The sequence below is a fragment of the Astatotilapia calliptera genome, chromosome 2 (assembly GCF_964374335.1).
Source record: "Astatotilapia calliptera chromosome 2, fAstCal68.1, whole genome shotgun sequence".
In the NCBI taxonomy this organism is placed as follows: domain Eukaryota; kingdom Metazoa; phylum Chordata; class Actinopteri; order Cichliformes; family Cichlidae; genus Astatotilapia; species Astatotilapia calliptera.
This window is the reverse complement of record NC_137423.1, coordinates 3,769,562-3,795,498: the sequence shown is the minus strand read 5'-3', so window position 1 is coordinate 3,795,498 and position 25,937 is coordinate 3,769,562. Positions and strand designations below refer to the sequence as shown.

Sequence of the window (25,937 nt, the reverse complement as noted above, 5' to 3'; positions counted from 1 at the left end):
GAGAGCTTAACTTCTGTCTCGCTAGCTTGCCCTGCGCTCTTCCTTCTGACTATACTGTCTGTGTTGAGCGCTCAGTGAATCTGCATTCGACTACTCCGCCTAGGCTGCACTGTCGAGCCTAGGCAGCTATATATATATATCTCCTTAACACAGAACCATGAATCTAATCTAAATTTGTCTTATTTCATGATGAGTTCAAAATGTATTATGAAGGTAAGACAATTATCAGCTGATGAAGTTTCACAATTACTGTATGTCTACAAATATTTTACTTTGCAAATAGACGACAGTTATTTCTGAATGAGGGTAAAATGTTCTCAACAATATCTCTATTAAACTCAGGCAAAGAAAGTTCAGCAAAGGACTTTAGGAGATTAAGGAGTGGAGCGGGAGGTTTGTCAACTAGTCGACTGCAGTTTAAATTTGGCACTTTTTACTCTTTGTTTCCACTCACTGATTAGTTAGTTTTTCACTCAGTTTCGGGGTTTGCATTCATTAGCACCAAAACGCACTTTAAGGGTTGGGCTAAGATGTGGTTTGGGTTAATATATGACTATAAATATGAATATAAATGGAAATGAGAATGAGAATGAGAAAAAGCTTGCTCACCTCACAGTCCCAATAACAACGGATGCACTACAGCACTTTTTATGTAGATGTCCTAAGTGTGAAACTAATAAATAATAATAACATAGGGTAACACGGAATCTGGAACATTAACTAACATCACACAAAGTCTTCACATTTTCTTGTTTTGATTTCCGTATGAGGAAATTGTTGTCAACAAACCATGTGTTGTCTACTGTAAACAGCCCACTGTAAGAAAACCAATATGAGAGTCAAACATAAAATACCATGAGTGTGTTGCTGGTGTTGTTTCATGTGTTTAAGCTTTGTAAATGGCATATTTCCATTGTGGTAGTGCAGTGAAACAGCACGACAATGAGAAGCCAATAAGATTGCTCTAAAAGTTGTCCCCTCCCATGCAATACGGTTAAATGTAGACAAATCCTTTCATAATGCAGCTTCAAACGTCTGCCGTGTCAAGAGGAAAAAAACAAAATGCTGACATTTTTTTATATACTGCTCCTGATCAATATTGGGCGTAAGTATAGAAATCGTACTCACTGTACTGTCACCGTTTATATTAATATGAATGTTTATATGACTGTATCACTTTTGATGAGCATGATTCTGTTTGGTATTAATTTTCAGGATTCTCAGATCATCAGATCTTTGACACCAAAAATGTTGCTGTTGGGCAAAATGTGACTCTGAATTGTTCCCGGGATCATCGTTGGCTTTTAACAAACTTATTCTGGATCAGACTTGTTTCTCAGAGCTTTCCTGAAGTTTTAGGATCAACAATATCTCATGATTCTCCGACTATTGAAAACATTCATCACATTACAACAAAACAAGAGCCTGGAACTTTTGTTCTACATATCAACAGAGCACAGTTAAACGATACAGCTGTTTATTACTGCATCAAAGAAAGTCAGCTAACCATGACATTTTTGAAAGGAACTTTTCTTCGAGTCAAAGGTAAGTGAAACAGAAACAGCAACACTAATGCGCCAGCGACAGCAAAATAATTTGCAGTTCTTGTACTTTTGTTGCACAACTCACAGTTCCTAATTATGCTCTATTTTAATGTATTTGAATTGTTTTAAATTCAACAGTATTTAATGAAACATATTTATTTTATTTTTATTTCATAGGACCTGACCCAGGCATCACTGGTGTCACTCAAGACTCTTTGTCTAATCCAGTCCATCCAGGAGACCCAGTAACTCTGCAGTGTTCAGTCCTCTCTAATTCTGAGAACAGAACATGTACAGAAGATCACAGTGTGTACTGGTACAGAGCCAAACCAGATGAGTCTCATCCAAGTTTAATTTATATTCATGGAAACAATAGTTATGACTGTGAGCGGAGTCCTGAGGCTGCCTCCCAACAGAAATGTGTCTACAGCTTCTCCAGGAACGTCAGCTCGTCTGATACAGGAACTTATTACTGTGCTGTGGCCACATGTGGAGAGATACTGTTTGGAAATGGAACAAAACTCGATATCGAAGGTAAGAATTTTTCTATAAATTATTGTTCATATTTTAGTCAATATTGACTATAGAACAATTAAGTGAATGTCAACAAATACTAATTAAAATGAATTTATATGTATAAATTATAAATAGTATTGCATTTCACTATTACTTCACATTAAATAAGAGCTTTTTTCAACATACTTTCAGTTGTCCAACATTGGAATTTGCAGAAGACCAACACCATTGTCTTTCTGCTATGTGTTGCTCTCAGCATAAGCCTGGTTGTTATAGCCTTCCTCATTTATACCATCAAAGAAAAAAACAAAACCTCGGGTAAGAAGAGTTACTTCAGTTTTGATTTCTCAAATTATATTCAGTAACGTCCTATTAGCTGCTACTCATTTGTAAAGCAAAATACAATGAAACATTTGTTTCTGATCACTATACAGTTATTTACTGTTTATTAAATGTTTTTTTTCAGCTCCCTTTTCTGTAAAAACAAATACAGAAACAACTAGTGAAGAACAGCAAATTCAGCAAGTAAGACATTTTGCAATAAACAGCCTGACAGAAAAAAAATACTTTAACTTTTAGTGATAGTCTACAGATGTGCACACAAGTTGATAATTATTTTTATGTTTTTCTCAGAGACTTGAGGACTCATTGGCTTATGCGGCACCAACTTTTACCAAGAGAAACACTCGCAGCGCAGAGAGAAGGGATGAAAGAGCAACAGAGGCAATTTGTGTTTACTCTGATGTCAGAGCTTTTGAGTGTGGAAAAAGTGATGCTTGAGCAAAGCTTGTATTTCATCTCACTGGGCCATCAGCTAATACACTATGTGGCAACTAATGTGTTATGTATGTATTTGTGACAACTGTATATTAAATAAGAATATTGAATTGGATTATTGAATTCAATTAGAAAAATAAAATATAGCTTCACTTTGGATGGATATTTAATATTGGAATACCCAGCCTCTGCTCTCTGAGTCTGGATATTGGAAATGGAAAATAAAAACATTTAAATGATGAATATGTGAAATTAAGTTCAGCATGTCAACCAGACATGAAATTTGGTTTGGAACAACTACAAGACAACACATCGTTCTATTTGTTTACTTTAATGTCCCGTTTTCTTCACTCTTTCTCTTTTGCTTTGTGACAACTGTAATAGAAATACAGAAATCTGCACAGAAACAGGTGTTATAACTATGTGGCACCTGTTTGAACTCGTTTGCTTTGTGATTGCACTTTTTCTCCGTCAGCTTGCATGAATTATTTTTTATGTTTATTCATGAGGATTAAGTAGAAGCTTTAATAAAACACTCATATGATATCTGAAGTATGTTTGCCTTCTCAGATTTCCACCTCAGATTGTAAATAATTTGTATATATGAGGTGTACTTTTACATTAATAAATCCAGTGTCGTCGCAAACTAGTCTAGTGTGATTTTCAGTCTGTTATTGTGCTACAAGCGAGCTCTAAAAATTGAATCAATTAAATCCATCCAACATAAAATGAAAATCAAGCCCAAATGTCTGTTTGAACTTTAACAGTACAACATTAAAATCACAATTTTCATGTCCATGTTTTATGTTATGATTGAACCATTCCTCCATATAATAAGACAATCTAAATATTCTCCTTAAAATCACACATGTTAAGTTTGTGTGTTCTAGTGTTCTAGTGTAATATGGTGGCAGATTGAAATAAAATGTTAACGATGAATGAATGACTAAAAGCAAGCAGAAATATAAATATTGACTTACCTTCAATAACAAGAGAATTCAATTAGAAAAATAAAATCCATCTTCACTTTGGATTGATATTTAATATTGTCATGCTCAGACTCCGCATCTGTCTGGATATTAAAAGTGGAAAAGAAAAACATTTAAATGATGAATATGTGAAAGTAAGTCCAGTACGTCTTCAGACAAGAAATTTGGTTTGGAACAACAACAAGACAACACATCTTCGTATTTAGTGTTTTTTAAACTCATGTCCCGTTTTCTTCACTCTTTCTTGTTTTGCTTTGTGGCCGCTGTAATAGAAATACAGAAATCTGCACAGAAAATTCTAAAATGCTATTTTGTTGTGTGAGCTCTTTGTATCTTTAACTATTTATGTCAGGTGTTCAAAAAATAACTATGTGGCGCATGTTTGAACCTGTTTGCTTTGTGATTACAGTTTTTTTTCCATCAGCCTGCATAAATAGATTTTATGTCTGTTCAGGAGGATTATGCAGAAGTTTTAATAAAACATTGAAATGATAACTGAAGTATGCTTGGTTTCTCTGATTTCCACCACACTGTAAATAATTTGTATATATGAGAAGTAACTTTATATTAATAAATACAATGTCCACGGTTTTCCTGTTGCAAACTAATGCTAGTGTGATGCTGGTCTTTTATTGTGCAACACAAGTGCCCTGAAAATGGATTTAATTAAATACATGCAACATCAAAAGAAAATAAATCACGTAATTCTGTTTTAACTTTGGTAGTACCACATTAAAATAACAAGAGTCATTTTATGTATTTTGTTATTATTGGACCATTACTTATCTAAATATTCCCTTTAAAATCACACACACCATTTTCTTTCTTTTTTCAGGTGAGTTCACCTTTTTAAAAGCACAGCACAAAACAACTTATCTTATTTGTTTAATTCAGGTACACTTTGGAACTGAGCCTGACTTGATTGACTTGTCTGACTAAAGCTAGCTAACTGACTTCAATCAACTGACAACAAATCAGAGGAAAGTTGAACTGCAGGACAGACTAAAGAAATGCTAAACTCTTAAACATCCCACAGGCATTTCCAGACATTATTGTTTGTGATCTTTACACTTGTTTGTGAAGCTCTGTGAAATACTCACTATTGTTTTGTGATAACGTTATTCTTGTTATATTTTAAATGAAGATGTTTCACTATATTTAAGTTAAAGTCCTCTGTGACTGCAACTGCTCAGTCTGTCTCTTTCTGTCTTAAACCCTTTACAAACTCAGTGTCAGGAATCCTGATACAGGACCCAAACGCAGGACCTTTGAATGCCGCCAGTGCGCTTATTTACAGTGGGGTGAACAACAAAGTGCAGAATATTTTTGGTGCGCTCCAGGTGAATGTGTTTGCATAATACTGAATCTTTCTGTGTCACTTTGTGCTTTGTTTGTTTCTTTTCTTGTTGTGACAACAGCTGACTGTTAGTGCTGACCTTTCTATTTCATTTTTAAAGACTTTGTAAGTCATAAATGTGGTCACACTAAATCCTGAATTAACTACAAACTGCATAAATGAACTATGAATTACAGTATGAAGTGAGGATTCATAAAAACTAGTAACATGCTTACTCACAAATAGCTTGCTGTATCTGAATAAGTTAACCATTTACTCAGATTTTCTAAATAAGAGCATGAACCATTAACAGCTTTCATCAAGTACAAACTTGATGGAATCGGTTAAAGTAAATTTCATTTAGTTTTGTAACTTAGGTTTTGGGATAAGTACTGCATAATAAAATAATTTCATTTTGAGTCAGCTAGGTCCATCACAAAATTGTTGTTTTTAATCTTCCAGCACATGTGTCTTTGAGAACAATTTTACGAAAGATCAGTCACCTCTTATTTACTTTGAACTTAATGTTTCACCAGTGGTGGTTAGCACCATTGCTCATAGTAAGAAGGCCCTGGTTTGAATCTAGAATGGGGACTTTTTTGTGTGTAGAACTTGAATGTTCTCCTTGCATCGAATCAAGGAGAATGCAAGGTTCTCTCCAGGCACTTGGCTTCCTCCCACAGTCCAAAGACCTGCACAGGTTTAGACTAACTGATGGTTCCAAGTTGGTCATAGGTCTGAATGTGAACATGAATGGTTATCTGTATTTATATGTTGGCCCAACAATAGATTGGCAGCCTGTCTAGAACAGTGATTCTTAAGAGCCGGACCTTGAGGGCCTCAAACATTTTTTAGTTTTACACCTGTGGGGCTGCAAGGCCCGCGGGACATCATAAGTTATTAATTGAAGACACCAGGGACTACTGTTATCCATGAAAATTTCAGATACAATACAGATTCCCACCACTAGGTGGGGTTTTTTAAATCAGTCTCAATAAGAAAGCAGAAGAAAACACTCTCCCCGACGTCTGCAGTTAGCAAAATATATGCAGAAGTTCTTAAAATGCAAAAATGAAGATGAAAGTGACAAGGGCCCCTCCCAAAAGGCAAAATCTTTGCACAAGTACAACCCTGACTTCCTGAAGTAAAGGTTTCTGAATAAAGGAAACAAGGTGGAGCGCAGATCCCAATGTGTGGACTGTGGACTAATGCAATCCAATGATACCGGAGGAATTTATTTTGTTCAGTATGCATGAAGACATGCTGTTTAGTGGAGAGCTACCAACACGAGCCACAGCTCAGGAATGTTTCCACTGCATTGATGAATCCCTGAGGATCCCAGAGAAGGACACGTGGATTTACGACCCATTTTTTTGTGGATCCCACTGAAAATTATGTTGCTTTACCCTCACATCTGGAATCCCAGCTTCTGGAAGTTTCCACCGACAGCACTTTAAAGTTGCAGTGGGGCAAACTGGACCTGGGGTCCTTCTGGATTGATGTCCCAAAGGAGTACCCATGTCTGACATTGAGAGCTGTGAAACTCCTTCTCCCATTCAAAACTACATATCTGTGTGAATCAGGATCACAGCCAAGACCAAAGCCTGAAACAGACTCAGAGCAACAGCTACTCTGAGAATGAGCCTTTCCCCCATTCCACCCAGACTGGATTAGATCGTGTCTCAGAGGCAGGCTCAACTGTCTTATTAAGAGGTGAACATACAGTAAAAGGGGAGTTGCAGCTTGCCAAAAAAAACGACTGCTGTGACTGTTGTTGTTCATTTGTCTCAAATACAAAGAGTAACTTCTGGTTTGCCAGTGAAAAAAGGTTTACTGCTGAAGCAACTTTTAAATTCACTCACAGATTATAAAGCTATATTTTCATTTGCATGTTTTTTTTAATATTTAAGTTTATTTATTCATTCATTTAACCAGAAAATTCTTTGAATGTATTTATTTTATTACCACATTATTGATCCAATTTTTATTTTTACCTTTTTTTTTTGTCTCTTTTGCTGTAATAAAATTGAATTATTAATTACTTTTGTGTTATCAACCCTGATTTGAGCCTTTCAGTTTCTACTTGCAGTTTGATTTGTTCCAGGAATTGTTAACCTGTTTGGCATTTTGTTTTATGTGCAGTTTCACATACACATAATAAATAAATGTCTATTACATTGCATCATGCCATCATAATTGATTTGATTTAGTTATTAAATATAAATCAAACCAAAAGCAACATCAACTTATTCAATACAGTGTTAATATCTGACTGGGCCCCGGGCCACCTTGTAGTAGAAAAGTTGGGCCCAGAGGTAAAAAAGTTTAAGAACCCCTCTTTTAGAATGTAGCGTTTATACTTTGTCTCTTATCCTGTGGAATATGTTTCTAAATCTGACAACTTTTCACAATCAAGCTCACTATCTTTGCATTCTTTGTCAGTATTTGTCCGTGTGCACACCCATATTGTTAGGTGGGCTGGATTACACAGATGGATTACGTGGCAGAAACACACACGGACGCAGAATAGTTAGTGATGCAAGTTTTTATATACACGAGTTAGGGGGAATATTTACAAGGGAAGGGGCTATATACAGTGATAAATAAAAAGGTGCCAGGAGATAAACACCGAGGCGATGAGACGGAGCCGAAGCATGCAGGTAGGCAGCAGACGCACCGGAGCTACCTGACAACAGGGAACAAAACAGGGCTTATGACATACCGTTGATAGCCGAACGTTAAACACAAGTGGACGGAGAGAGTTGGAGAGCTTACTTGACCACCCAAACCACAGCCGCTGCGGTGATCGCCGCCTGATGGTACATAGCACTCCGTCGCGGATCCACAATAGTCAACACAAAATCCTAGGTAGGCGGGCAGGCGATGGAACAGGCTAAGACAAAGAAAAGTAGGCGAAACGTGGATCCTTTAAAACATACAGCTCCACAGCGTAAAATCAACAAATGCAGCCTGTGCTAACTCGTTACCACTTGTGACAGCGACAATACTCCGACACCAGACGTCCGTGACTCTGCTCCCTAAGAGCGCTCACTGATGACGTCCGATGCGTCGCAGGTGTGTTGGAATGCCATCAAGCCCCGCCTCGCCTACCTATAACCAAAAAGGAAAACAAAACCCAAACAACAACAATACACCTACCCACCACCTCCTAACACATATATTTAAGTGTCCCTTGTTCAGCCACTTTAGTCTAACTTTACTACACTAGAATTTAAAAACAGGTATGGAAAAAACTCTAATTTAAACTGATTTTATTATTAAACACATAAAACTGACATGGACTTGCATTATTCACGTTCATTCTTATTCAGTTTAAAATGTAAAAAAGTATTTCTTGAATGTGAGGAGAACCAAAATTCATTGTGCGTACTCAATCAAAATAAGTTTAATAGTGCACAGTCTCAGTCATCCAATGTTTTATTCTCTTTGATAGAGGTGATTATGGTAAAACAGTGACTGCCATATAAATATATGTCAATGAAAAGAACAGAATGGAATACTTAAAATAATCAGAGCGCTTCATGAGAATTGCGTTCAAGTTTATGTGTATGTATGAAAGGTAAATTGGATAACGATATGTGTGTGTGTGTGTGTGTGTGTGTGCAGATGAAGCAAATAAAGATTCACAATTACTGTATCTCTATTAATATTTTACTTTGCATATACATGACAGTTATTTCTGCATGACCTAAGTGTGAAACTAATAAAATAGGATAACCCTGTATCTGGAACAATAACTAACATCACGCACAGCCTTCACATTTTCCTATTTTGATTTCCGTTTGAGAAAACTGTTGTAAACAAACCATGTGTTGTCTACAGTAAACAGCCCACTGTAACCAAACCAATATGACAGTCAAAAATAAAATACCATGAGTGTGTTGCTGGTGTTGTTTCATGTATTTGGGTATGGCATATTTCCATTGTGGTAGTGCAGTGAAACAGCACCAGAGTGAGAAGCCAATAAGATTGCTCTAAAAATTGTTCCCTCCCATTTGATACGGTTAAATGTAGACAAATCCTTTCATAATGCAGCTTCAAACGTCTGCTGTGTCAAGAGGAAAAAAACAAAATGCTGACAATTTTTTATATACTGCTCCTGATCAATATTGGGCGTAAGTACAGAATTCTTAATAACTGAATCACTGTGGTGTATTAATCTAGAAGATTATATGAATATATCACTGTTGGTAACCATGATTCTGCTTTTAATTTTCAGGATGCTCAGATCATCAGATCTTTGACACCAAAAATGTTGCTGTTGGGCAAAATGTGACTCTGAACTGTTTCCGGGATCATGGTTGGCTTTCAACAAACTTATTCTGGATCAGACTTGTTTCTCAGAGCTTTCCTGAAGTTTTAGGATCAACAATGTCTCATGATGTTCCGACTATTGAAAAAATTCATCACATTACAACAAAACAAGAGCCTGGAACTTTTGTTCTGCATATCAGCAGAGCACAGTTAACTGATACAGCTGTTTATTACTGCATCAAAGTAAGACAGCGCAACATGACATTTTTGAAAGGAACTTTTCTTCGAGTCAAAGGTAAGTGAAACAGAAACAGCAACACTAATGTGCCAGTAATAGCAAAATTATTTGTATTTTTTTATGTTTATTTGCAAAATTTTTAGTTGCTAAATATGCACTAATTTAATATATTTTAATTGTTTTTATTTAACTGAATGTAATGAAACATATTTATTTTTATTTCATAGGACCTGACCCAGGCATCACTGGTGTCACTCAAGACTCTTTGTCTAATCCAGTCCATCCAGGAGACCCAGTGACTCTGCAGTGTTCAGTCGTCTCTAATTCTGAGAACAGAACATGTACAGAAGATCACAGTGTGTACTGGTACAGAACCAAACCAGATGAATCTCATCCAAGTTTAATTTATAGTCATGGAAACAATGGTAATTATTGTGAGCGGAGTCCTGAGGCTGCCTCCCAACAGAAATGTGTCTACAGCTTCTCCAGGAACGTCAGCTCGTCTGATACAGGAACTTATTACTGTGCTGTGGCCACATGTGGAGAGATACTGTTTGGAAATGGAACAAAACTCGATATCGAAGGTAAGTGTTTTTCTATAAATTATTGTTCATATTTTAGTCAATATTAATATATTATTACACATCAATATTAGTTTTACATTTCACTATTACTTCACATTAAATAAGAACTTTTTTCAATATAGTTCCAGCTGTCCGTCATTGGGATTTGACCAAAACCGTTGTCTTTCTGCTATGTGTTGCTCTCAGCATAAGCCTGATTGTTATAGCCTTCCTCATTTATACCATCAAAGAAAAACACAAAACCTCAGGTAAGAACAGTTATTTCAGTAAAGTAAAATACAGTGAAACATTTGCTGCTGGTCACTATTTACAGTTATTTCCTTTTTTCAAATTGTTTTAATCCAGCTGCTGCTTCTCTACAAACAAATACAGAAACGACTAGGACAGAACAACAAATTCAGCAAGTAAGAAATTTAGAAATAAACAATGTGATAGAAACAAAACTATCAGCAATTTTTCTTGTTAGTCTATGGATGTGCATAAAAGTTGATGGATTTTTTTTTTTATTTCCCAGAGACATGAAGACTCATTGACTTATGCTGCACCAACTTTAACCAGGAGAAACACTCGCAAAGCAGAGAGAAGGAATGCGAGAGCAACAGAGACAATTTGTATTTACTCTGATGTCAGAGCTTTTGAGTATGGAAAAAGTGATGCTTGAGCAAAGCTTGTATTTCATCTCACTGGGCCATCAGCTAATACACTATGTGGCAGCTAATGTATTATTGTATGTTTAAACCTGATGTATTTATTTGTGATGACTGTACATAAAATATGAATGATGATTTGTCATACCTTTAGTAACTCACAAGAATTCAATTTGGAAGAACAAAATCCATCTTCACTTTGGACTGATATGTTATATTGGCATGCCCAGACTCTTAGTGTGTTTTAAACTCATGTCCCGTTTTCTTCACTCGTTCTGTTTTCCTTTGTGTCCGCTGTAATAGAAATACAGAAATCTGCACAGAAACATCTAAAATACTACTTTGTTTTGTGAGTTCTTTGTATCTTTCAGCTATTTTTGTCAGGTGTTCTGAAAATAAGCAGAAAAAAAACTTTGCTTTTTATGGGGCTCTTGTAGAAGCTTTATTGAAACAATCAAATGATGTCTGAAGTATGTCTGGTTTCTCAGCTTTCCACCAAAGACTTCATCATATATGAGGTGTAACTCCGTTTCCATTTGTTGCAAACTGATGCTGGTTTGACTGTTGCTGTGCAACACAAGTGCTCTGAAAATAGAATCAATTAAATCCATTCAACATGAAATCAAAATAAAGGACAAATTCATGATTTGTCTTTGAAATCAACACATTAAAATAACAACAGTCCTTTTCATTTAATTCTATCATGATTGAACCATTCCTCCATATAAGAAGATAATCTAAATATTCCCTTTACAATCACACATGTTCAAGGACGTGTTAGACATGATAACATAATTTGCTGATTAACTGCTAAATATATAATGTTACGATTGACGAATGAATGACTAAGCAAGCAGAGCATCTCTAAACTGCTCTGCCTAAAGATCAATATTTCATGTTAAATTTGGGCACCATTTGCTGAACAGCCATTACAGAGCTTAGATACCTGACCTGTAATAAGCACAGGTATTCCTGATATAATTTGGGTCCATCAGTGGATTATCTCTTGAGGTATTTCTGTAGAAGCAGGAGATTTCAACCAATTCTGTAGTAAGATTATCTGCATTTGATTTAATCTGTTGTATAAAAATCTTTGTCTTTTTGGTGACATGTCATGCCTGGCACCTTGTGCAGTAAGTGCTGAATGAACTTTTAAGATATCACCAACTAAATTTTGTTTTCAGGTACAGCAATCTTATCAAACTATTGCAGCTCAGATTGTGTTATAGGTACAGACAGATACAATTTTTGAGACATACTAAACTTTTTAGGATGTCAGACATACTAAGCTGTCTGAAAGGCTTGTATCTGTGGCTCAGACCTTGCTTGTGGATTTTTACAACAGGGAGGTGTTGAGGAAGGCGACCTCTGTCTTGTTATGTTTAGACCATCCTCCCCGCAGCTTCCCTCGAGTTGCTGGTATAAAGTACCTGCAGTTAAGACCAAGAGACAGTCCTTTATACATGCTGATATTGTCATGCTTAACAATATTAAACCATAAGGGTTGTTGCCATTATTGAACTTTGTTGATGCTACTGATAAAACTTGGGCTGTTTCTGGTTTGTTTGTTTTTTACAATTTATGTGTTGTTTGATGAGTGGACATGCTGCAAATCAGTTTTCCATTGGGGAAAATATAATTACCATTATTATCAAATATTTTATTACACACATAAGTTGCAACGACAATATCTTATAATATTGTTCTTACAGTAGGTTTAAGTAACTCTTGTATTAAGAAGAATCAAAGTTGCCCGTCTTTCTTGTCTTACAGTACTGATGTCTTTCCACAGAATGTAAGGTTTAGCTACAAGGTGTTTAAGGTTAGCAAAGCACAAACTAATTGAAATGTAAATGACCCCCCATCCCACATTTAACACACAAACAAATAATATTTTTTAGTGCAAGCAAACTTTTTTGTAGCCTCTAACCCTTTCTACTCACGCCACTTTGTAACTGCAATTCTTTGTATCTGTAATCTTATAATCTTGCAAAAACATAGAAAGCATTGTACCAGTTAGTAAGTCTTAGCCTAACCAGATACGAACTGATATTTCCTTTTGCACACAGGTACATATTTTCAATTAAATATAGTAATTCATGCCAATACCATAAACACATAAAAAATACTCTTATCTTTTTGAGTCTTTGGGTTTGGGATATGCACTGTACATCACTGCAAAATAAAGGAGTTCGTTTATGAGTCAGCTGGGTCCATAATAATAGTATTTCCATCTGCCCTGCTGGTACACTGCTGTTGTACTGCTTTCAAAGGAGATATATTATAGGTGTGAGTGTCTTTGTCTTTGTGGTAGTAAACAGTAAAAAGAATATAATGAACCCATGTGCATTTGTATTTGAAAAGCTTCATAACATTTCCTGAATTGGAGTGGGACTTCAAACCCCTGGGTTTGGTGTAAACCTGACACAAAGATCTGAGCTGGTCTAAAGACTGAAAGAGTGAGAATGACAAAAGGAAAGTAATTTTTGAATAGGACACTTAATTTAACTCTCCCATGATCACGCTCATGATCTTTGCATTGTTTGTTAGCTGAGATTATAAACATTTGGCTGTGTGCACACTCATAAGTGTCTCTCTTGTTCAATCCCTTGAAATCTAACTTTACTAGTAAAGTATATTAAGGAAAAAGACTGTATTCATAAACTCATTGTGAGATTTAATGTGTAACTGACATCTAGTTGCACTATCCTTATCACATGTGTTCTTATTTACTTTAATTTACTTAACTTTTAAAATGTGCTTTTTGAATCAGAAACTAACTCTAGTCTGTAAGGGGGAAGTCCTCCTTCACTCTGTTGTCACCTCACTCACCGCATTCACTGTTTTAAAATAGATTGCTTAGAGAATGGACGAGTTGTTCCAGACCATGAATCGCACCTAAATTCATTCTGGGTGCTAGATCAACAGAAGTTAAATGGTGTCAAAGTTTTCCACTGTTTTATTCATTTTTATGAAAGTAATTGCTGGGTCTGCATTACAACAGGCCCGCTAGTTCAGACTTGAAGAAAGCAAGATAGAGCAGCAATCGATCGGTTTTACTTGCTAGCAAGGGAAGGATCTCAGAGCAGCCTTTCTGCCCTTGATCTCAGACCACTCCAAAGAACATCACCCCACTGCAGCCTTTTATTGTGCGACACACAGTTTACACCAACAACCATTGTAAAACCCCCCTATGGTCACAAAAGGTTAAAACACTGTGTGTGTGTGTGTGTGTGTGTGTGTGTGTGTGTGTGTGTGTGTGTGTGTGTGTATGTGCACGTGAGTGTGTATGAATGGCGGTGTGTTTGTGTGACTTCCTGCTGAGGATGTGCCTACAGTTACACTATAGCCGTCCTCACCATTCAACAGGCTGGGGAGGGGAGCAAAAACAGAAGAATGTCTTTGATCATACAGTTTAAGGCAAGACTTACAAATTTAAGTACAATGATGACAACATTTAACAATTTCAACCTAACAGTAATCATGATAAAGAGAAGATGACTGTTATATTGATGCAGCAAAGAGAATGGGATGCCTAAAATTTCCAGTAAATATATTGTTTTCTAAAAGCTGGCTGCCACTTTTTATGTGTTTGTGTATGAAAGTTAAATTGTGTGAATATAGGGCTTAAGGTCCAGTGTGTGTTATCTGAGGGCATCAGGGCAACCTGTTCTCACTAATACTTTCATAAAAATTAAAGCAAAGAAAGTGAACAAATTGCTTTAGGGTTTGGGTTGGAGGTGTAAGTTTCACAATAAAGAGACACTAGATCATGTTCTGTTTGGGAATGGGCAGTTTATTTTCCACTCACTTCTTGCATTCATTAGCAACAATAATAGTTAAGTGGAGTTGGTTTGGGTTAATGTATGAATATGAATACCGCCCACTTTCACTCTGTCAATTTAGCAGTAATTGGCTCTTCGCTTTTTGGCTAGCTGCACTCAAACGGGAAAATCCAGGTGTTAGTCATAATGTTTGAGTTTGAAAAGCATTTTATAAACTAAGAAAAATATGAAGAAGAGCCTGTTTGGGTCACCAGACCAACAAGCTGGAGTCCACACTCCAGCTTTTCCTCACCAGGTCGGGTATACTGTGTGCAATCAGCTATTTTATGCACTAAAATATTCTCTCTTTTCCCAACATACCAAACAATAACCTGTATAACAGGTTACTACACGAGTTTCACACCTAAACCATAACTGTTTCTTACAAGACACGATTGGAAATCCTAACATCCATCAGCATATTGCAAAAAACAACAACAACAAAAAAAGAAACAAAAAACCCCCCCTCCAATTACAGTCTTCTTCAGTTACATTTGAGTAAGTAATCCAAAACAAACTCGACAAAATTTGACGGAAATAAGAGAATGCCGCGCTCTTATTTTCACCGAGACCTGGCTTTCAGATAAAGTCCTGGAATGGGACGACACATGCTGCGTACTCACTCTCTTGCATTCAGATCAAGCAATGAGATGGAGTACAAAGCTGTGAAGTATGGACTGAGGAAAGCTATTACAGCAGCTAAGAGGCAGTACAGAGGGAAGCTGGTTGGCTTCTATTCTTCTGCTGACCCCAGGCGGATGTGGCAAGGCATGCAGCACATCACGTAGTATAGGGCTACCACCAACACCATCAGCTCTGTAGGCGGTCTGCCGGATGATCTCAACATGTTTTACACCCGCTTTGAGACCCCCCAGACCTCCCAGACCTTCCACACCTCCAATACCTTTCAGAACCCCCAGATCACGCGACCCTCTCCCCCGCCAGTGGGCTCATAGACCAAGTACACAAGGTCCTGAGGATGATCAACCCCCCGCAAGGCAGCAGGACCAGACAACATCCCTGGACGGGCCCTTAGAGCATGTGCTAACGAGCTGGCTGATGTTCTCACATCCATCATCAACCTTTTCCTCAGCCAGAGCATCGTTCCCACATGCTTCAAGACCACAACCATCATCCCTCTCCCCAAGAAAAGCCCAGAGATCACAGATCAGTTGCACTCACTCCAATCATTGCAAAGTGTTTTGACAGAGTAGTGCTGGCCTACATCAAGGGCAATATTCCACACACTCTGGATCCTCTGCAGTATGCATACCGGCCCAACAGGTCTACGTCAGACGCCAATGCTGCTGCCCTTCACCATTCCCTCTCCCACCTGGAAAATAATGATTCCTACATCAGGGTACTCTTTGTTGACTACAGCTCCGCCTTCAACACAGTCATCCCTCACAAACTCATCCACGAACTGTCTACACTTGGCCTGCACCCCACCCTCTGTGACTGGCTACAAGACTTTTTGGCTGGCAGGCCTCAGTCTGTCAGGATCGGCAACAGGACTTCAGTCAGCATTATCACAAACACTGGCGTACCACAGAGATGCGTCCTCAGCCCCATCCTCTACACCCTGTATACCCACGACTGCGTCACCTCCAACAAAAACAACATCATACTGAAGCTTGCGGGTGACACTGCAGTGATCAGTTGCATCACTGGTGGGGACGAGGCGGCTTATAGGAGAGAGGTGACTAGTCTGGTGTCATGGTGTGAGGACAACCTCACCCTCAACACTGATAAAACAAAGGAGATGATAGTGGACATGAGGAAGAAGAAGAGGCCTCACCAGCTGCTGTTTAGAGTGAAGTGGAGAGCGTGAGCAGCTTTAGGTACCTGGCCGTCCACATCAGTGAGGACCTCACCTGGACACTGAACACCACACAGCTGGTCAAGAAGGCTCAGCAGCGGCTATATATCCTGAGGAGGCTAAGGAAATTTGGTATGTCGGCCAAGATCCTCAACAGCTTCTACAGCTGCCATGTGGAGAGCAGATTGACCAGCTGCATCACTGCATGGTACGGCAAACACCTGCAGAGAGTGATAACAGCTGCGGAGAAGATCATCAGGACTCCCCTGATCACTATGCAGAGCATCTACCATCGAGTCCAGAAGAGAGCTGCCTCCATCCTCAAAGACTCCACACACCCTCAACACGTACTGTTCATACTTCTACTCTCGAGACGAAGGTTTAGAAGTGTGAAATCCAGAAGGTCCCGACTCAACAACTCCTTCTTCCCCACTGCCATCAGACTCCTGAACAGCAACTGCAATGTGCACATCAGGACACTTTGCACACTAAATTAATTTTGCACATTAAGCTCCTTTGTACATGCATCTACAACGATATCTGCATACGACATCACTTGTCTCAATCACTTGCTTTTTTTTACTTATTTATTTATCTTTCATTATTTTTTCCTTATTTTTATATTTATTCATCTTAATATTTTGTCTTATTTTTATCCTTATTTATCTTGTTCCTTTAACCCTTACCTAACTTGGCATTTGCGTATGGAGAGCAAAGGAAGAATTTCATTGCACAGAGAAATGCTATTTCTTCTGTAAACATGACAATAAACACTTTGAATCTTTGAATCTGGAACAATGGGAAGAAAAACATACCAGGGTTCAGCCTGTCAGCAATGAATAAAAACATATCCTTGAAAAATGTAACTGGGTGGTTGAAGCCCCTATTTACAGTATTTTATTTCAATAGTTTTTTCCTATTTTTCAGAGAAAAGGCCCATGTGATTTCTGTTATCATTTACTGTATTTTTCTTTATTGTTTTAAATGAAATATTGATTAAACTGAATGCCAACATTTTACTGCATTTTTATTAGAAGAGTATTCACACATATTTGCATAGTGCAGTATACATAATTATGCACATAGTGCATATTTACAGTTTGCCCAGCTTGTTGTACATTGTGCTTCTGGCACACCAGTGTCCCTTAATTGATAGTTCAAAAATTGGCAACGCTAGTTGCCAAATGATGTAATTTGATGGTCAACTGGTTCCTAGCAAAATGTCTTGGAAAAGGAAATACAATGTTACAAATCAAATGTAACAATGACTAAGCAAGCTGAGGATTTTTTTTCTCTTCTGAGAGAAGGCTACTGCTGGTTTTGTTCTTCTGATTTGACAAAAGAGTACACACAGTCTGCGTAGTCACTCTTCTTCTTTTTTCCTTCTCTCATCTTCCTTGTAGAGAAATCCAACGGTGCATAGTTAACATCTTTTTCTTCTCCATCCTACAGAAATATATTTGTTAATGAAAAAATATTTTAGATTTTCTTTGTTGTAGCTATATTATCAACTCAGCATATATACAGACTAGATGATCACATAAGGCAGAAGGTGACTGAAGACCTGCTCTGGCAACAGTAAAGCAGAGAACAGCACATTAACAGCAGCTCGAATTTTGCTAGATTTGGAGAGAGCTCAATCTTTCGTCAAGCTATATATGTTAGAATGGGCTTTGTGTGTTCTTGTCAAATATCATGTGTCTTGTGTGGAAACTTTTCCTCTGGGCTGCTGTTCTGTGTTTTTTGTAGTGAAAATGTAGCTTACTTATGTTTTGGAAAAACAATTACAAAAACAATTTGGAAAAACAAAAATTAATATTTACCAAATCATTTGTCGGATTTCCAACTGACTTGTTATGTCCCAGACGATGGGAAACACTTGTTGCTCCTGTTAATAAAATCAAAGGCTGCATATCAGTCTGTAATAGTTTTCATTCTCTAAGAAAAAAAATGAACAAATATTTTTTTAAATAATTTTATACCCTGGTGTATAATGTATGCAGACGTTATGATATGCTGGGGAGAACTGTGAAAGAGTTTTGCTCAAGGGCATCTGGATTAATGAGCCTATGGTTGTAACTTAGCCAAGGACATCCAGGTGGGCAGTAAATCTCTAATCTTTTAACAACATTTATGAAATAATGGAGCCTAATAATTGATTTTGAGAATTTGTTTTACTATTAAAAAACAGAATTTAAATAAAAAAAATATTACTGCAGTAGAATCATATTAATATCATATTCTAGATATATATGCAAATAATATAAATGTCAATCTATAATCAACCTTTGAAATGACAACAAGTCATGCAGGAAATGAGGACAATGATTACAGTCACACAGCAGACCAACAGTCCTCCAAGAGTAAGAATCAATGGGGTCCACTTCTGTTCCTGGAAGAAGAGAAATGTTTTTTGTTTTTTGTTTTTTTGCATTTAAGTTTTTATTGATTTTGCAACATATACTTAAACCTGTATAAAAGGGAGAAAAACAAAACAAAACAAAAAAAAAAAAAAAAAAAACTCAAACAAATGTTAAATTTTGGCAAAACATATTCTTGGAATTATTTTGGCAGTTTTCGGCAAACAGTTAACAGCAACATAATTTACTGGTAATGCTAAATTGCTTAGCTTTTTGTTTCCTTCCTCAGAATCTTACCTTTGTAGACAGACAAAACACATTTTTTGGCAGAAAGCTGAGTATAATAATATTTGATGAATTTCTGTACATTTGCTTAACTGGAGGTGACAGTTTAGGTCTTCTTCCAGAGCCTGACAGTGTGGTGACAAAGATGAATAACATTTCATTAAGCTTCTGCAATGGCCCTCCAAAAGCTCTGACCTCAATCCTACTGAGAATTTGTAGACTGTGCTTAAAAGCCAGGCATGAAACCGACCAATTTTGCTAATAAAAGTGGTCAAATATCCACCCTGAATTCTGCCGTAATGCATCCTGGTAGCTACCAAAAGTGTCTGGTCAAGTTTTTAAGAAATATTTAACCAAATATTAATGAGGGTACATGTATACTTTATGCCTGTATATATACTTTTGATTCTGTGAGGATTAGAGGAAATTAAGCTTGAGCATCTTAGTAAAGATTCATGGTGCAGAGTCATTTCACCCATGAAAAAGAACAGTTCACAGAATTCATTCCCAAATTACCATCATTCATGCTGATCATGCATGTATGTAACCTTTTGACCACAGCTGTAGGCATGTAGATATGATAAAGAGAGTCTGCTGAATTTCAAAGTGACATGAAATATTATTTAAGCGTCTCTGAACATAGCGTCATAGTGTCAGACAGGAAGTTGGGAATAATTTTCAAATTGCTGGTCTACTGGGATTTTCGTCATGCAGCCATCTAGGCTTCATAGAGAATGAAAAGTGAATCTAGAAGAAAAAAAATCCAGTTAGCAGCAGTTCTTCAGGTGAAGATTCTTTGTTGATATTGGGGTCAAAGGAGAATGGACACACTTCTCAATAACTCAAATTATAGCCAAGGTATGCAGAATAGCATCTCTGAATGCAACATGTTGAACATTATAGCAGATGGGCTACAGCAGCAGAAGACCACTCTTTGTCAGCTAAAAACAGGAATCTGAGGCTACAGCTTGCATGGGCTTACCACAATTGGACAAAAGAAGAGTGGAAAGCTCTTGCCTGGTGTAATAACAGTTAATTTCCACTGAGTCATCTCGATGATAAGATCCAAATTTGACATAACCAACATGGATACTTTAGATCAATGGTTCAGGCTGCTGGTGGTGTAATGATGTGGGTAATACTGGTTATTTGAACATTTCAACTACTGTAACAAATAAACAGTAATATAACCTTATTTTACCTTTTACATTTTTCTCAGTACAGATGTGTAAGACATCAAAGGTAAAAATGTTCTGCACAATGAAATACATTTTGCTTTTCACAATGTCACCACGTTTTGTTTTAAGTAATGTAGCTGTTTCAAAAAATATATATGAAATTATGATTTCAATACAATCTTTAGAGTTGGCTTGTGCTGACTTCTACAGATAACCCATCCAAATACCAAACGGCTAATCAAGTTCAGCCTACCTGTTTTTAAATGTGTAAAAGAGTTCAGGATATTAGAGACTGTACATACTTACTTGTGTCCACTTTAGATCCTTCACCAAACAGTATCACTCCACATGTGACGACAGCACAGTAGTAAGTCCCAGTATCAGAGAGGTTCTGTATGGTTTTGGACAGATGGTAGATGCAGCGTCTCTCTGTATCATCCATGCTGTTTCTATGAGTGACATTTCTATAAATGATACTTGGATGGTTTTCTCCTGATCCACTTTTGAACCAGTGCACACTGCGGTCACTGGGACACTGAGCACTGCTTTCTTTGTTCTTGGTGAGAAATGAACACTGGAGGGTGACCGTGTTTCCCAGTTGGACCGATGATGACTTTGGAGTTTGTGTCACATAAACAGATGTCTGGTGATTATAATCTGTGTGATGTATTAAAAGTAGAGTTTGAACAGAAATGACTGAGCTCAGTTATTTGCAAGATGGAAAAGATTTGTAATTATTGACAGAAAAAAAACAACACCAATACACACCAATCATAATGTAGCATATTTTACCATTTACAGCCAAGAAGAATCCTCTAACGAAATGTTGTAAAAACTCGGATCCAGTTTGACAAAAGTATGTTGCTTCATCCTCTTTGTTTATGTGATTGATCGTAAGAAAACACTGATCATTTGATTTATGGACATGGAAACGTGTATGATTAAATGGACTGATGAGCTCTATCTTCTTATAAACTACTGTAGCTACTGTTTGAACCATTTTCCCAAGAGACTGCTTATACCAGTGGAAGAATCTGTCTGTCTTCTCAGAGAACGGACAGTGAAAAGTGGCATTTCCACCAAGTTCAAGTGTAGTCAAAGAGATCAGATGAGGAACCTCTGCAGTATGAAGCAAGGCTAAAGAAAAGAAACAGTAATTGTCATAACACAACGGGAGAAAATCACTGAAACATATACATATTTGCTTCTCTATACAGTGCTTCAGAGGTCATCTAATATGACCTTTAACTCATAATTGTGCAACAATAGTATGTCACAGTACTATACGTATATCTGAGTAGTTGTCATAGTAAGTATATAGGTAGGTAAGATGCACTTACATGTTGTACTAAGAAGAATCAAAGCAGACAGTCCTCCAATCATTGTGGTACAGCAGACCTGTCTCACAGTACCACAGTACTGTACTCTTTCCACCAAATGGAAGATTTAGTCAGAAGGTGTTTAAGGTTTGCAAAGCACAAATCAAAGTGATTGGCTGAAATGCAAATTAGCCCCCCCACCCCCCACCCCCACCCCATATCGCGACCTCCCATTTAGCAAACACAAATCATTTTCAGTGCAGCGAACATTTGTATATTTTTATACAAGCAGCCACCGCATGCTAACATTAACAATTTGCATTGTATCATCCTTTTATTTAACTAGATGCCAACTAAATCAGTGCACATAAATAAATAAAACCAATAGCTGGTGTTTTGCCCCTCTAGTGTTCTTACCAACTCCTTCCTGTACCTCACTCATGTGGCTCTTAATCTTAGAGGTCATGATGCAGGACAGGAGCTTACATGTGGTTGGTACTGAGGCAGATTATCGACCAGTAGACCAATAATTATTGACCGGTCTTGCCTTCAGTTTGCTATTCCATTGGTGTTTTGTCTCTTAGCAGCTGGTTCATTTGTGCCTCTAGATGCTCATGGAGTGCAGTTAACTCCTTTAACCAGTAGGTGTGAATAATGTCAGGGCCTCTTCATGCTTTATACTCTGTCTAGGATGTTTGCCACTGTGATACTGTCTCCTTTTTGGGGAGGTTGCTGGGGCTCGGCTAGCCACTGAGCATTGTTGTTATAGGTTACATCTTTCTCCCATATGCTCTTCCGGTATTGCACCGTCTCCAGCCTTGGTGGGGCTGTTCTCATATTGTTCTCCTGCCAGTACACCTTGGATACCTTTCTGGAGCTCTGATAGTTTTCTAACTTCCCTCCATACTGCGTTGGTCTTGGCCTCTATATTGGGCATTTTAAATAAATAATATAAACAACCAAGATGGCGCCGCGTATGGATGCCCTGGTGCTTCAGTGCGTTACTTTTGTCTTGTTTTTGTGCATTTCTTCTGTGTCTGGGCACTCCTCTGGATATTCTTACACCAGAGAAGAGCTCCTTAACTGCAGGACTACAACGCCTGTGGATTTATTTCCAATATTTGTCGCATCTGCGGCAGATTTACTGCTGACTCTGATCAGGAAAGTGAGACGTCGAAAGAGAGGTAAGCGAGCCGGCGTACTTGTGCGTTTGAGGAAACGCGGACTGAGAACGGCCCTTCCTGGGATCTTCCTTTCTAATGTACGCTCACTCTGGAATAAGATAGACGAACTGGCCCTGATGAGAAGCATGAACAGAGACTTTGCCTCCTCCTGTGTCTTATGTTTTACGGAGTCGTGGCTCAGTGAGGACATCCCGGACTGCGCGCTCAAGCTGGAGGGCTTTCATCTGCTGCACGCGGACCGGCAGGCCGCTCTCTCCGGTAAAACCAAAGGTGGAGGTGTCTGCTTCTACATCAATAGTGGCTGGTGCACAGATGTAACAGTGATTGCTCAGCACTGCTCTCCCTCTCTGGAATATCTTTTTATTCACTGCAAACCGTTTTATTCTCCGCGGGAGTTTGCTTCATTCATCCTGGCCGCTGTTTACATCCCGCCAGACGCGGATGCGCAAGCAGCTCAGTGCGCACTCGCGGAGCAGATTCTCCACACGGAGCGGACATACCCGGACTCTCTCATCATTGCTCTTGGGGACTTTAACAAAGCCAATCTGAGCCATGAGCTTCCGAAATACAAGCAGTATATTAAATGCCCGACCAGAGAGGAGAGGACATTGGACCACTGCTACAGCACGATCAGCGGGGCCTATCGCGCGGTGCCGCGCGCTTCACTCGGACTTTCTGATCACGTCATGATCCACCTAATCCCCGCGTACAGACAGAGGCTGAAGCTCTCCAAACCTGTCGTGAGGACTAAAAAACTGTGGAGCAACGAGGCTGTGGAGGAGCTTCGCACGTGTTTGGAGACCACAGACTGGGACACAATGAAGGCTGCTTCTAACAGCTTGGACGAGTTTACGGACACTGTCACCTCCTATATCCACTTCTGTGAGGACAGCATTGTGCCATCACGCACCAGGGTGAGTTATAACAATGACAAACCCTGGTTTACCCCTAAACTCAAAAAGCTGTGGCTGGAAAAGAGTAAGGCGTTCAGAAGCGGAGACAGGGACTGCTACAGAGAGGCCAAGTACAGGTTCACTAAGGAAGTGGACATTGCCAAACATCAGCACTCTGAGAAGATGCAGCAGCAGATCTCAGAGAATGACTCGGCCTCTGTGTGGAAAGGTTTTAGGAATATCACCAACTACAAGCCTAAAACCCCCCACTCCACTGATGACTTGCTCTTAGCCAACACCCTCAACGACTTCTACTGTCGTTTTGACGAGCCATCAAGCAGCCTTCACACCTCCAACAACCCCAACAATAGAGGCACTTTGGACACTCATTCCCCCACCTCTCCCCCCTCCATAGAGCCATCACCACCTTCAAACTGTTCACCTGCAACACCCGCCCCCTCACCCCACACAAAAGAGGATTTCACACCACCTCCTCCGACCACAACTCTTCATATTCATGAAGCAGATGTGAGGAAGCAGTTTAAGAACCTGAATGCTCGGAAAGCTCCCGGCCCAGACGGTGTGTCTCCTGCCACCCTCAGACACTGTGCAAACGAGCTGGCCCCAGTGTTTTCTGGCATCTTCAACTCCTCACTGCAGGCATGTCATGTGCCTGCCTGCTTCAAGTCCTCTACCATAATCCCTGTCCCCAAGAAACCTAGGATCACTGGACTAAATGACTACAGACCCGTGGCTCTGACATCTGTGGTCATGAAGTCATTTGAGCGCCTAGTTCTCTCCTATCTCAAGACCCTCACGGCCCCCCTCCTGGACCCCCTGCAGTTTGCATACAGAGCCAACAGGTCTGTAGACGACGCCATCAACATGGCCCTACACTTCATCCTGCAGCATCTGGACTCCCCAGGAACCTACGCCAGGATCCTGTTTGTGGACTTCAGCTCTGCCTTCAACACCATCCTTCCAGACCATCTCCGAGGCAAGCTTTCCCAGATGAATGTGCCTGATCCCATCTGCCGGTGGATCACTGACTTCCTGACGGACAGGAAGCAGCACGTGAGGCTGGGGAAGAATGTCTCGGACTCCCGGACCATCAGCACCGGCTCCCCTCAGGGCTGTGTTCTTTCTCCTCTGCTCTTCTCCCTGTACACCAACTGCTGCACCTCCACCCACCAGTCTGTCAAGCTAATCAAGTTTGCAGATGACACCACCGTCATTGGGCTCATCTCTGACGGGGATGAGTCTGCCTACAGGAGGGAGGTTGAACGTCTGGTGTCTTGGTGCAGCCACAACAACCTGGTGCTGAATGCCCAGAAGACAGTGGAGATTATTGTGGACTTCAGGAAGCACACAGCCCCACTCCCCCCCATCATCCTGACTGACACCCCCATCACCTCTGTGGACTCATTCCGCTTCCTGGGTACCACCATCACCCAGGACCTGAAGTGGGAGCCCACCATCACCTCCGTCATCAAGAAAGCCCAGCAGAGGATGTACTTCCTGAGGCAGCTGAAGAAATTCAACCTGCCAACACGGACGATGATGCAATTCTACACCGCAATCATCGAGTCCATCCTCACCTCCTCCATCACCGTGTGGTACGCTGGAGCCACTATCAGGGACAAACAGAGACTGCAGCGTGTTGTGCGCTCTGCTGAGAAGGTGATTGGCTGCAGACTCCCATCTCTGCAGGACCTGTGCACCTCCAGGACACTGCGGCGTGCAGCTCGGATCTCAGCTGACCCTTCTCACCCTGGACACAGTCTGTTTGACCTGCTCCCCTCAGGCAGGAGGCTCCGGTCCATTCGCACCAGAACCTCTCGCCACAAGAACAGTTTCTTCCCCTCTGCTGTTGGACACATGAACAATAACCACATGACTGTCCCCGCCACTAACACATGACCCTACGCTGTGTCACTGCATCATTTCATGTCTGGCACTGATCACCACCTGCACTCATGTATATATCTTTCTACGTAGCACTCATAATTCTTATTCTCATGTATATATCTCATGTATATCTCATGCACATATCTTTCTTTCTACATAGCACTTTAATTCTTATTGTCTGCACTGAAGCACCGCAGCAATTCCCTAATGTTGTAAACCTCAACATCTGGCAATAAACCCATTCTGATTCTGATTCTGATT

At 39.3% G+C, this 25,937-nt stretch overlaps 2 protein-coding genes and 1 long non-coding RNA gene across 3 annotated transcripts; 1 reads left to right on the top strand and 2 right to left on the bottom strand.

The window, feature by feature from the left end:
* Window positions 1–7,698: 7,698 nt before the first annotated feature.
* On the bottom strand, window positions 7,699–8,316 carry LOC145430078 (uncharacterized). Its single transcript, XR_013910487.1, has 3 exons — window positions 8,150–8,316; window positions 7,938–8,055; window positions 7,699–7,848 (listed from the first exon to the last, which is right to left on the bottom strand). It is a non-coding gene; the product is annotated as an uncharacterized LOC145430078 (long non-coding RNA).
* A 904-nt stretch (window positions 8,317–9,220) lies between these two features.
* On the top strand, window positions 9,221–11,244 carry LOC113009216 (uncharacterized). Its single transcript, XM_080304430.1, has 6 exons — window positions 9,221–9,298; window positions 9,403–9,732; window positions 9,903–10,259; window positions 10,382–10,507; window positions 10,605–10,663; window positions 10,774–11,244. Exons 1-6 carry the CDS (start codon window positions 9,256–9,258, stop codon window positions 10,918–10,920), a joined length of 1,062 nt encoding a protein of 353 aa, XP_080160556.1. The 5' UTR covers window positions 9,221–9,255; the 3' UTR covers window positions 10,921–11,244.
* A 7,482-nt stretch (window positions 11,245–18,726) lies between these two features.
* Window positions 18,727–21,796, bottom strand: LOC113009223 (uncharacterized). Its single transcript, XM_080304443.1, has 3 exons — window positions 21,713–21,796; window positions 21,165–21,509; window positions 18,727–21,029 (listed from the first exon to the last, which is right to left on the bottom strand). Exons 1-3 carry the CDS (start codon window positions 21,753–21,755, stop codon window positions 20,650–20,652), a joined length of 768 nt encoding a protein of 255 aa, XP_080160569.1. The 5' UTR covers window positions 21,756–21,796; the 3' UTR covers window positions 18,727–20,649.
* Window positions 21,797–25,937: the final 4,141 nt, after the last annotated feature.

Bases quoted from the DNA above. Each gene is read 5' to 3' on its own strand.
- LOC113009216 (XM_080304430.1), top strand. From the start codon at position 9,256: ATGCTGACAATTTTTTATATACTGCTCCTGATCAATATTGGGC. The intron at 10,508-10,604 runs GTAAGAACAGTT...GTTTTAATCCAG, and splicing joins AGAAAAACACAAAACCTCAG to CTGCTGCTTCTCTACAAACA. The intron at 10,664-10,773 runs GTAAGAAATTTA...TTTATTTCCCAG, and splicing joins CAGAACAACAAATTCAGCAA to AGACATGAAGACTCATTGAC.
- LOC113009223 (XM_080304443.1), bottom strand. From the start codon at position 21,755: ATGATTGGAGGACTGTCTGCTTTGATTCTTCTTAGTACAACAT. The intron at 21,510-21,712 runs GTAAGTGCATCT...TCTTTTCTTTAG, and splicing joins GATTCTTCTTAGTACAACAT to CCTTGCTTCATACTGCAGAG. The intron at 21,030-21,164 runs GTAAAATATGCT...TACATCACACAG, and splicing joins ATTCTTCTTGGCTGTAAATG to ATTATAATCACCAGACATCT.